At 38.7% G+C, this 12,671-nt stretch overlaps 2 protein-coding genes across 3 annotated transcripts in view; one reads left to right on the forward strand and one right to left on the reverse strand.

Moving 5' to 3' along the window:
- The window catches only part of hoxd3a (homeobox D3a), a 61,595-nt gene extending 61,240 nt beyond the window's left edge, over window positions 1–355 (reverse strand). For both annotated transcript variants that reach the window (XM_074694518.1, XM_074694515.1), the window contains exon 1: window positions 203–355. The gene's annotated coding sequence lies outside the window, so the exon portion shown is untranslated. The remainder of the gene's footprint in view (window positions 1–202) is intronic.
- A 3,158-nt stretch (window positions 356–3,513) lies between these two features.
- Window positions 3,514–10,961, forward strand: lnpa (limb and neural patterns a). Its single transcript, XM_074694514.1, has 13 exons — window positions 3,514–3,616; window positions 4,581–4,680; window positions 5,046–5,087; window positions 6,509–6,696; window positions 6,785–6,843; window positions 6,930–6,970; window positions 7,737–7,820; window positions 7,907–7,958; window positions 8,042–8,263; window positions 9,341–9,446; window positions 9,719–9,789; window positions 10,101–10,256; window positions 10,451–10,961. Exons 2-13 carry the CDS (start codon window positions 4,654–4,656, stop codon window positions 10,621–10,623), a joined length of 1,221 nt encoding a protein of 406 aa, XP_074550615.1. The 5' UTR covers window positions 3,514–3,616; window positions 4,581–4,653; the 3' UTR covers window positions 10,624–10,961.
- Window positions 10,962–12,671: the final 1,710 nt, after the last annotated feature.

Here is a 12,671-nt window from a genome sequence, read left to right on the forward strand (position 1 = left end):
AATTAGCTAGTGGCTAACTCACAGCCAGGCCTTGCTAGCCACAGCCAGGCCCTACAAGCTATAGCCAGGCTTTGCTAGCCGCATCAAAGGTTGTCTTTTTGGTCTCAGCTTCTTTTGGATAAAGGGCTTTGTCAAACAGTTGCAGAGAGAAAAAACAAGCTAACAGCTACCTGTAGAGCCTAAGTTTGATGCTCTTGCTCACCTGGAGTGTTTGGCCAGTGGGATATCAGTTCAAAGTCTTGGTTTTTACTTGACAATACGTAAGGATACAAAGCTGAGGATAAGACACAGTTTAGCTGGGAGATTCATCGCATTAGAATGTGTTGCAAAAAAACACAAATGAAGAGAAGATGCAGCAACGTACTGCAAAAAAGCAGCAAACCTGTTCAAGGGTTCCACAAACCCTTTTATACTCAGTTTGGCTCCAATTTGAACCAGACAAAACCAACAGAAGGGGGGTTGTGAGAGACACAAGCATTTACTGAAAATTCAGCTATATACATTTATCAATTATTTATTTTTTCTTTTAAAATGTTGAAATAACAACTGTAAAAACCATTGATGTTATTACAGGCTACAGGAAAAGCATGTGTGTAATAAACAGGCAAAGATGCACCCCTGCTCCTCAAACATGGTAGAACCAGGAAGTGTAAAAACACCTCTAATCCTCTACCTGCTCTTTTGCATGATGAGGAAAAAACAGGTGAGTGTTAAGGTAGGACTACTTGTTAATATTATGTTATTTGTGAATGCCAGCTTGCACTGAAATGAACCATGCTCACAAATGTCCTGTAGTTTAGAAAAACTTTAAACAGGATGTCCCTGTGTTGTTGAGTTAAATGTTGCATAGATGACAGCATTTCATAACAAGTAATGTTTATCATGCTGCAAGCTAGTACCATCAGAGCACTGTTTTACTGTTGTTTTACTGTTCTTTTACATGTGTATTCCAGGCCTTTGCTCATTGTTTACAAGATGACAAGAGGCTGAAGGAAAATATAAATGCCAACATGCTGCTACAAGTTTTACTGCTTCTACTTACCAACTGACTCGCCTAACTGCATGCTTCAGCTGGGTTCATATTTAGTGGATGGTTAACACCCTTTTTCTTTTCCACATCAAATATCAACTTGCCCTAAAGTCTGACTAAACTTTCTAACTTTTGCAAATTTTTGTAGACCTCCTGTGTAGGGGTTTAATCTTAAAGGCAAAATAACTTAACTTATTCATAACTATTTCAGGTTAAAAGGTTTGACTACTGGTGAGAAGTTCTTGATTAGGGTTTACTTGGGAACACGTCCTTCCTGATTTTTAAATGGTTCCTGTGGGGAGTAAACCGGCAGTAAAATGCATTTAAAAGCTGTAATAAAAGTCCATTTGCCAAATAGTGATTAAGGTTGTATGCTGCGCTGTGTTTTGAGATCATGCTCCATTTTATACTGTACTGTAATAAAGAAATTATTTGTACCAACTAGTTCTGTGATTTCTGCTGCTTCAACCCTGACTTTTGACTGGGCCTCACTGGTGTCACCTCTGATTTCCCAGTCAAATAAAGTTTGCATATGTATAAATCAGAATTGTGTGAGGCACTGTTTGGTTTTTACATTTAAAAACACAAACACACACCTATTAAACTTAACATTGTAAAATAACCTCAGCACCTAAATATTGGGAGTTCTGTTGTAAGGAAATGACATTTCATGAAGGACAATGAAGGCAAAAGCGTCTTTGAACAGTAACTCCCTTTGTTTATCAGCACAAACTCTTTTTCTTGAGCACCCAAATAAAAATAAAAGAAAAGGCACAGTGGTTCATCACTTTGGCTTTATTTGCTAAAATAGTAAACACAACCTCTCTGCCAACCAATGAGGCTCAGGAAAAGAAATGACTAAAGGGCCTTAAAGCACAAAGCAGACCGTCGCCTTCTAGTGCCATTTGGCCATGCCTGAGTCTCTGTGGTTGACCACTGGCCAGTGTTTGTGTGGTATTTCTGTTGGCATTAGTTGACCCTCACAATGACCGAGCATGTTGAAGCAGTGGTGGAGGCAGTCGGTGAAAATGAGATGTCCAACTGTCTGCTCAGCCAAGCAAGTACATAAATTTCACCATTTATTGGTGGTCTGCTCCAGTTTATCTTCTCTCCCTCCACAGCCCAAAAAACTGTGCTGCCAACACCAGTGCAGAGCAAAACTTTACAGCAACAGTTGTAACTTTTTTGCCATGCTTTCAATTAGGGTCTTGGGAGGTCAATGGTGGACTATTGAGCAACCCTTTCACCACTTTAATACAGACAAAGCCTCTGCATTTTGCCTTGGATGGCCTTAAAATGTGATACAGTTATCTGGGGTGTCAAGAAGATGAATCCAAAAAACTATTAGGAGCAGGTCAAAATTTTCGAACCACATATATCTTACCAAACAAGATGGATTGGTACATTTTGTACTGTCATGGCTTTAAGATGGTGTCTCTTAAGAACTCTGATGATCCCTGACTTTTTCTTTATGGCTGCCATGAGGTACAGTGGTGGCAAAAATAATTTGAACACTTGGCATTTTTAAGAGGTTTCAGTTTTTTTTTTTCATTACACCAGCCAGTACCATACCAAAAACAAATGAAATATCTATAAAATTAAAGCCATAATAAGGAGATTTTCCTTATAAAAAAGGAACATTGAAAATGATGGACCAGCCCCCTGAAGTCTGAACCTCAACTCATCTATTGTAGAGTCAAAGGAAAACTTTTGGCTTGAGGTGAAGAAGTCATGGGATCGTGTTGAAGTTTTCAGGAAATAAATTGACACTGTGCTGCTGTAGCTGTGGCAAAAGGTGGACAAACCAGTATTAAAGTTAAAAATAGATTAAAAAAAACAGTAGGACTCACTTCATGTGGTATTTGTTTTGCTCAGAGCAACCGTCTGCTTGTTGCATGAGTATGCTTTGGTGGCAAAAAAGGTCAGTACTTTCAGGTGTATTAGGTGTTCTGATTATTTTGGCCACCACTGTATAAAGTAAGACTAAACTAGTGGAAGTACTGCGGTAAAACTTTGTGTGGATATTATACCAAAACTTAAGTTTCAGAAGTCTGAATAAACCATACTAAACTCAGACTTTTACACAATAGTTTCAGAAAGAGTACTATTTCATATTAACAAGACAGTCTGGGGAAAATCTTACAAAATCTCTCAAGATAAATGGAATGTGGCTGTGTTATATGGGTTTTATATCTGAATTACATTAGAAGGAAAGCTCCTTTCACTACAAAAAGTAGTGCAGGGGAGTTGTTTACATATTTCAGAAATACAGTGGTGCTATTGTCTAAAATTTGAAAGCAAGCCTGTATTTTTGGTGCAAAACTACAACCCAGAAACCATATTAGTTGTTTTATACGGGACGTTTTTTTCGAAAGCTGCTTCGCAGTAAACAATATATATTCTTAGTATTCATAACTTTTATTTGCTGAAGTGTTTCAGCGAAAGTTCGAGCTGACTGTTGCTCATTTTCCATGCCTGCCCTTTTAGTGGACACTCCCCCATCTTTGCTAACTTACCCTCCGTCCAAAGTCAGGAATACTACAGTCCTGCTCCGGGCTGTCGAAACCAGACAACTCTGCTGCCAAGGTAAAGACACTGCTGTATTTATAAACTCTTAGCAGTTACTCATTCTCATTTCGTGTTTTTTTATTTGGCTCCGCTTTCTTGTATAGAGTGGAGCCAAAGTTATAAATGTCTAGAGCTGGTTATCACGATGAGCTGCACCAACCTCACAGTTAGCAGCACTTAGCATTTAGCTACCCATGGTTAGCTAATGGCACGGCAATGCTAACTGCTTGATCTTATAAGTGGGTTAAGAACTTATTTAGGAGCTGCGAATAGCGACATGACAAAGTGTTCTTGAGGTACAAGCGAAAACATTGCCGATAAAATCTTTTGGCATTGTTTAGAAATGCCCTTTGGGTCCGGAAACAGAGAAGTTCGCTATTTGTGTTAGCGAACTAAGACTAACTTAGTTTTACGCGCGTTTAAATTGGGCTGTTTGGGTACATATTACTGATAAGAAATATTTACTATTTGTTCATGGAATCAGGTTACGCTGTTCAGACGTCAGAAGGGTCTCAGGAAGTGCTGAAGGTTAAGTATGTGGTAATCATGCCTAATATTTGCAGCTCTTTGCATGTAAACAGTAAAGCTGGTTTGTTGCGCTCAAACAGGTACACGTGTCTGAAAGCAGGTGCGTTCAAACACAGCAGCCTAGAAAAACACGTTAAGTGGGGCTTATGTTAAAACTTCAAGGCTGTAAGAACTGTCATTTGTGGAGCTTTTACAACCTATTGTCTCTTGTTAGCTCACGGAACAAAACTAACTTTGGTGATAGCTGTAATGTCGGTACAAGTACTTAGAAAACTCCAGCCCATATCAAACCAGGATACTAGTTTCATTTTGACTAATCCACCTCACAAACAGCCGCCAAAGGGGAAAGTTCAGTCAGAACTTGCCCTGCAGTTTTGTCCAACCATGATTATCATATGTACCCTTTTAAAGTGCCAGCTGAGTGTACATTCATGCAGCTTACTGTTGTCAACAGGTGGAGAGCTTATCTGTGAGAAGAAACCAGAGGAGGGTCTCAGCTACAGAATCTCCTTCACCCCCTCATCAACATGGGGGCTGTCATCTCTCGGTGGAAGGTTTGTTTGACATCCTTTCATCAGTTTTGCTTTATACTGCTATAAAAGTAATATTTCTTAATGCTCGTATGTTGTTAAGGAACAGGGTCATTTTGATTGGTCAGCTTAAGATCATTACACTATATTTCGGGGAAATAAGTCTTGCTAATACATTCATTAAGTAACATACTGGTATGCACAAGTAAATTAAATTAAGTCTCTAATATAACAAAAGAACACAGTAATGGCCAGTACACACAACAAGCAGAAGTAGGAAGAGGGAACAGGAAGTTTCCAGATTTTTTTTTAACGAGTTGCTTGCACAATGAGTACTGTGTGTTGTGGCAAATGTTGCTGACTGGAATTTCACAATGTTTGCCCTACAGGCTAAACCATCCACTGTGGAGGTTTTGGAAGGAATTGACAAGGTATGCTCAAAGTTTCAACAATGTCCTCTTTATTCTCTAATTCCCAGTTTATACTGTTGTGGAGGTATAATTTTTGTTTGTTACATAAATCTCTTCATGATGGCTGCTGTTTTGTTGCGACAATGTCAGTAGAGTCCGGTTCAACAATGTCCAGTGTTGCCCTTTGTTCACACCTAGCAATCAAGAATTATCTGCATGAGACTGACCCTCACTTACAGGTGAATCTCAGGTTTAGGCAAGAGGAAGTGCCTGTGTAGAGCATTTTGACTCATCATTGAATTCATTAAAATACTGCACGAGTGAGATTTTACCCACATTATACTGAAACTTTACAGCACGTATACTTGTTGCTCTGGATTGTTAGGCACGCTGTACTCACACATGGGCTCTTCACAGTGTTGGGCAATATTTGAACCAAAGGGAACTGGGAAGGTGAAGGCTGTTCAACGCCCAGACCAGTAATCATCCTGGCTGTTGCCTTTAATTTGAATGTTTCTAGTGCACGTCTAAAATGAATTTGGTCACGTAAGCAAATCAAATTTAGCTGCATTATATATATATATATAAATTTATCAAAAGCATCTCTTTGCAAAGCATACACTATTGTTAGTATCAAAAAGAGGCTGCTCTTCCTGACACGTTGTGTAACCAAGCAGCTTTTCAAAGATAAGTTATTAGATAAGGAAATGGACATCAAATTAGTTCCTTATTTCCTCTCTGATGAGGCTTTAGTGCTCCTCTACAGCTAAGCTTGTGTCAGGTTATTTTCAGCACCTGTCCTTGGAGCAGGAGACACTTACTGAAAGGGGTCAGGAGGCTTTGAAGTTTGAAAAGATGACTCTGAAGTCTGTTGACTACTGTGATCTTTAATGTAAGAATTCTTTGTTCCAGCTGTAGAGATGTTTCATTTGCATTTTCATTGCACAAAAACTCATGAATGATACACTGTGCAGCTGTCTGGGAGATCTGTTTATGCAGCGTTGGAGTGACAGACGCACATGTTACAGTGGAACCATGATGACTAGACTGGGTCCCATTCTGTTTACTGGTTATTTATGGATGGGGTAGCCTGGACTTCAACGCAGTGGTGTTAGGTTCCTGTATTAGGTAATACAAACAAAAGAAAAAAAGTCAAATATTTCTTAATTCAAAGAGATGATCAGTCACATGTATTTCATATGCTATGTATTTATCTTTTCTGTATGCAGTTTTTCAGTGGTCAGAAAGAAGTTTGTGAAATGTGAACAGTGGAGTTACTCAATGCATTTGGTGTTGCAGGCTTAAGTTTACTTAAATTATCACACTGACACTAGAGAATTTAGCACCAGGAACACAGGGCTGAGAAACGCATGCTATCACTTGTCTAAAAAAAAGAGGTCATAGGATCACTTTGTGTGTAATGCTCCTTTTATTCTTCACAGGACATACAGGTTCTTGAAGAATACAGCGAAAAGTATCAGAAGCAGTTGAAGATATGGGTGTGGCGGCTGCTTCTGTACTCGTCTCTGCTCTACCTTATCACGTGTATCGTGGTGTATTTCTGGTACCTGCCTGAACTGTTCATGGGACGACTCATTTTGTCTCTTCCCTTTCTAATATTTCCTTTATTGTAAGTATACTAGAGGAGCTTTTTATTGAATTTATTCTCATGTTCTCATAGTTACTATAAAATATTTTTTTTATTTTCTCCTCTCCAGAGTGTGGTTACTTCGAAAGTTGCTTATAGTTGTTTTCTCACGAAGAACGGAAAAAAACAGTAAGCCATAATTTGCCACATTTAACCATTGAGCATAAAGGAATTACATGTTGACTATGTAATGATGGATGTTTATTTTGTTCCAGATGAAAAGCTGGAAGATCTAAAAGCAGAAAAAAGGAAAATAGTGAGTTGTCTTTTTTTTTTTTTTTTTTAATTTGTCACATACCACAGATATTTATTCACTTCCTTTTAGGGTTCTGATGTGTTGTCGTATGTCTTACTCTCCAGCCGGGCAGATGAGAAGGAGACACAATTTAAATCTCATCATCTCTATGAAAATTGTTATAATTTTGCATCTTGTGAAGTAGAGACTTAATTTGGATAGTTAAAAAGATGTGAGTGTAATGTTGCTCTTGTGGACATTTCCAGCATTCAGCAGAAAGACACTCGCTGATATTGGATCCATAGACAGTGTTTGATTGGTACAATGACTTAACCCACTCTGCTAATGTCACTCTAATTAATAGCATTTAGTGCCGGAAAGAAATAAATCTGAGAAATTGCTTGTCATCCTCTGTCAAGTCTAATAACTTTCAATAATTAGTGCTGATGGATTTTCACACTCTCCATTATCGAACTAGTGAATGTAATTATTCTTCATATTAAATGTAAACATTAAGAAATGTTTAGTACTTAATTTAAATGAAGAAATACAATTTGGTGAAGTAACTTCAGCCTGCCCTTTCTCAGTCACGTAAACTTAAAATGTCATGGTATGTGACTTTAAGATATGAGTGTGTGTTTTTAAAACACCTATTAATTACATCAGACGATCATTAAGTCACTAATCTGCAGAAGAGACAGTATGTGACTCATTTCACTGGGTTATGTATTGGAAATGTGATGTCAGCATTTATCTTATTGTACTATTAAATGTCTTTTTTTTCCAGCTTGAAGAAGTTATGGAAACTGAGACTTATAAAAATGCCAAAATGATTCTGGAGAGATTTGACCCTGATTCAAAGAAAAAGCTTGTGAGTTATTTTGAAAGATGAAGCTACATTGTCTGAGCGTGGCCTTTAAGACCGTTCTCTAACACCTTTTTGTTCTCTTTATAAAGGAGCTTGAATCCGCTCCAGTTGGATTACAGATGACTCCAAAACCAGGACAAGGTAGCAAAGATTTCCCAAAAGGTTGCATCATTCCCTTTCTTTCCCTCTGATATTTAAACAAACTGTTGTGTTTTCTGTGTCAGAGCTTCGCCAGCGCAATGTCATCCCAAAGACCCCCACACTGGTGGTGAATCCAGCGAGCGGGGCTGCTGCCCGCCCTCCTCCTGCCTCAGGGCCCACCTATCCTGGCCGATCTTCCCACTCTGCTCCAGGTGGACCCCCAGAGAGGAGCCTGTCGGCTATGGCTGCTCAGCAGAGCTTGATGAGGAGGCCCGTGACCCCTGGAACACCTGTTCCAGGAGTCGGTGAGTTACCTGCACACTGGGGGACCACATCATAATGTGGTCGATTAAGGTGTGATTTACTCTTCCCTGGCTTTGTGTCCCCAGCTGCTCAAGGCCCTGTGGTGTGTGTTGTCAGAAGGTGGTATATATTATACAGTAGTTGTAATGGGTAATTATAAGAATGTAGTTTTAAATATCTTACTTCAAGGTTCATACCTTTTCAAACAAGGTGAAAACTGGAACTTAAAACCACACAAAGACAGAAACTTTAATGCAGGATTACATTTTTTTGTAAATGTGTTTTTTTATTTACACTCAACAAATTTTCAAAAGCCAGCCAATGCCATGAAAACTTTTAGAGCAGTTTTAGTAAATGTATGATGTCTGTGGCGTGTAGAGGTTTTGAATATTTCACATAAATTATATTTGGACTCTAAACACCCCATGGAAGATGCAAATAAGTGCAAACAGTAAAAGAAATGTGCTCTTGGAGAAAGCTGCATGCTGTAATTGCCATGTGGAATGCCAACTGTGAGGAATGCAGGAATCAGGATTACATTAACTATGATTAATTAGCCAGACCTGCGTTTGTTCTCTGGGCAATGGTGGTGGAATCTCACTAAATGTCTTTTAATGCTCGGTGAAATTGCCTTTGGCATTGGGAACGCCTCACAAATGGTTTACATGACTTGATGTTATCACCTGCTTCTGTGGAAAATTGAAAGTGAAAAGCAATTTGATACAAAGAGTCACCACAGAGTTTCCATATGTTGGTAAATTAATAACCAGCAGGATACTGAGACTCTGCCAAGTCTCACAGAAATGACCAGTCATCTTCCTATGATTGCTCTTGATGTTAGATTATATTAATTACTACTCGCCAACACAGCAGGGATTCTGGACGTGCTTTGCAACTGAGATCTGGTGTTCAGTCATTAAGAAAAAAAGGGGCAGGGTTTTTCTAAAATTCATCATGTTTTATGCAGTGATCTGTGAATCTATGTCCCTACATTATACTCAGTTATTACTGTACCTAGATTTAGTGCTGGCTATATTTGAGACTTCTGTCTAACAGTCAATGAAATTGTGCTTTTGCAGGGATGCACCCTCCAGGTCCCCCCCTGGCTAGACCTGTGCTCCCCAGGGAGAGAGGCGCTATGGACAGATTCATTGAGTATCTAGTTGGAGATGGACCTCAGAACAGGTACAGTGCAGATAGTCTTTTCCAGCAACGCATTTGTTTGTGTTGTGTGGAAATTTTCTGACCTTTAGAAATGTTTTTGTAAGTATAGTTAATGAAGGAGCTGACCCAGAATTATAGAAACGCAATGCTGATTTAAGACCTATATTAACTTCCATGTGTTTCTTTATTTTGTAAATTGAAGTCAAGATGCTGATAATTTTCTGAGCTTAACAGTAATTTGATCTCGCTGCTCTGTAAACTATCATAACTCAATTGTCTTTCTTCTCTCGTAGATTTGCTCTCATATGTCAGCAGTGTCTTTCCCATAACGGCATGGCATTAAAGGAGGAATTTGAATATGTTGGTAAGACTTAGTGAAACACAACACTCTTTGTCAGTCTCCATCAAACACTGTGCCTTCATTTGCCCTCTAGCATTTGGCAGTGTAGTATATCATATAGCTCTTAAATGCCTCTGCCACCAGCGACCCCTGTAAGCAGAAACGCAACAAGATTGAAAATGCAAACGAGCGCTACACATCAATCTGAAATGTTTATGCATCTCAGGCATCTTTTGTCATCGCTTCATATTCATGTTTATTAATCTATGTCTGTTTGCCAACGTGTAAGCGAAGTGACATAAACAAAACGTATGGTGTTTTATTTGTCGTCGCAGCCTTTCGGTGCGCATATTGTTATTTCTTGAACCCAGCGAGAAAGACCAGACCTCAGGCACCGAGACTCCCCGAGGTCCCAGGTGAACAGAAGATGTCACCTGAAGCACCCTTATCTTCGTCTGCTGAGGACATGGATGATCACCAGTCTTTAATAGGTGATGATGACCCTCAAGCACATTTTGTTCACTATTTATGATTAACTAAATTTACACAAGCTTCAGAAGAAAAGCAATCATTTAAAATTTGAGTGTTTACATTTTCAGTTGTGCCGAGTTAACTTTATAAAGTCTCCTTTCTTCATACAGTTTCTTTACGCAAACATAAACTACATTATTATCTCTCATTACAGAGAACAGCAAGGTTGCTGATGTCTCTGCCGAATCAGACACCCAAGGGCCAGACGCATCGACAGCCACAGAGCCCAGTTCTGCATCAGACAGTCAAAGCACTCCAGAGTCACAAGATCCACCCTTGGAGAAATCTGACGGGGAGCAAGATTTGTCTGCCATGGAGGTGGAATAAAGAAGGTGAAGTAGTGTAGCCAACACAAGTCATGCTGGAACTTTAAGCAAGAACAGTTAACTTATAAGTAAACGCCGTGAGTTGAAATAACAGTGTAGTAAGTCAGCAGCTGATGTAATGTAATTTTAACTTACAGAACAGAATGTCCTTTCTTTTGAGAATTGCTTTTATAGTTTGCACAGTAGTTATGAATTGAGTTATATATCATATAGCATTAGGATTAAGGAGCAATCGCCAAGCAAACTTTTACAGCTCACTTAAAGATCCAGCCCAGTTTAACAAGATGTCATTTAGGAGGAGAAGAGATAAGATGACAGATATGTTAAATTTATTTTTGTTTGTTTTACAGAAAAAGTCCATGTTTTCATTATTGTCTGTTGTATTTATCTTTGATTATTTTTGGATGAGACCATATTTGTTGATTGCAAACGACTGAAACAAAATAATCTTGTGGAAGAATACATTTTTATTCTTGGATAAAATTATTATTTATAGTTTTCTATAATGCTGTGCCATCCATGACGGTGTTTACCAAGCTACTCTGCAGCACAGTAGTGCTAAAAAAATGTTTACACAACCTTCGTACAAGAATAGGAATGCACATACAGTATGTATTTATTGCTAAAAGGGAGGAAATGAGATGTATTTCAGTACTGTGCACCTGCCCTAAGTGCCTTTTAAAGTTAAAGTCTGTTTCAGAGTATTGTCAGTGAAATCTATTTACATAGAGACATTTATGTCATATAAGTGTTTACAGACAGTATGTGTGAGCTGAATGTCTGAATCCTTTTGCTGTTTAAATAATACTAATAAACTTTTGAGAAAATTTACGTTTGGCTTTGCTCAGTGTTTTAACACGTTCTTCTTTCTTTTTTAAGAGATTTTATTTAACAATAACTGCAAAACCAAACAAAATTTAGCAGGATTTTAAAGAAATTCCATGTGAATGTCAAAATGGTAACAAGAACGTATGAACTCATCATTTTAGCTGCTGTGTTTTTCTGCTACCTGTGTCGTGTCATGTATTTTAATGGCTTTTCTCTCCTCCTCTGGCCAGCCTCTAACCAAGGAGCATGTTTAACCAGTCTGTTTTCATTAGCAGGCCAATTTTACCATGTGATCATTTTATTTTAGCTCATTGATCATTTGAGACAGCGTAAGATAATGGTGCTGACACGGAGCCCGAACAGTCTTGATTGCTTGACCCTCTTCATTTGCAACAAGAAAGTCATTGCGGCTACAAACTTGCTTTCTGCCATCACATGACCCTTTTTCCCCTGAAGATAAACCGCAAACTATTGGTGAGGTCAACAGCCCACATCTTCTATGGGTTTTGATAATGTATGTTTACAGAGACGTGACCTCCGGGGCCTTGTAATGCATCAATGTGACATCGACAGTAACGCCTGATTCCACCGCTTGCTGTTTGAGGTTGACCTCTGACAAGAGCCAAACGGGGGAAAAAAATGGGACATCAATAGGACAACGTTTGAATTTTTTTTTTACACCATTGGGAGGGTGTCCAGTAAACATAGCCTGCACATATGTGCATCATCATAAGTAATATATCACAAAACATCTCTGCGCTTCTGCGGTATCAAAACATAGGTTTGAGTAATACATTTGATTCCACTGCACTGAATTGTTTTTGACTGTTCTTCACACTGGAATTACTGTGAGCAGCATTTTCAACTCAGAGTAAGACTTTTCTGTCTTTATTATATCTCACATTTCTCAAGGACCTGGGGAATCAACAGACACAGAACCAAAAGCTATTTTTAAGGCTTAGCTGTTTAAAATTTTACCTTTTCTCAGGCAGTGAGATGATTTTTTTATCAGGTTTAGAGTTGGCATTTTTGGCACAATCATTATTAAAGCTTGACTTTCAGCTCTGATCAGGATGTTCAAACTGCTATCTTTGTCCTCGCCTAACAGACTGTCATCCAAACCTATTACAAGTATCTGTCAAAGAAAAAAAAGCTGCTCTAAGTTTTTTTGTGCACAATTGTCCAAACACTCTAAGGATTACATCTGGATTGCTATCATGG

This window comes from Halichoeres trimaculatus, unplaced genomic scaffold, assembly GCF_033239565.1.
Source record: "Halichoeres trimaculatus isolate MK-OKI-2021-1 unplaced genomic scaffold, fHalTri1.1 fHalTri1_scaffold_19, whole genome shotgun sequence".
Lineage (NCBI taxonomy): Eukaryota > Metazoa > Chordata > Actinopteri > Labriformes > Labridae > Halichoeres > Halichoeres trimaculatus.

Bases quoted from the DNA above. Each gene is read 5' to 3' on its own strand.
- lnpa (XM_074694514.1), top strand. From the start codon at position 4,654: ATGGGGGCTGTCATCTCTCGGTGGAAG. The intron at 4,681-5,045 runs GTTTGTTTGACA...TTTGCCCTACAG, and splicing joins CTGTCATCTCTCGGTGGAAG to GCTAAACCATCCACTGTGGA. The intron at 6,844-6,929 runs GTAAGCCATAAT...ATTTTGTTCCAG, and splicing joins ACGAAGAACGGAAAAAAACA to ATGAAAAGCTGGAAGATCTA.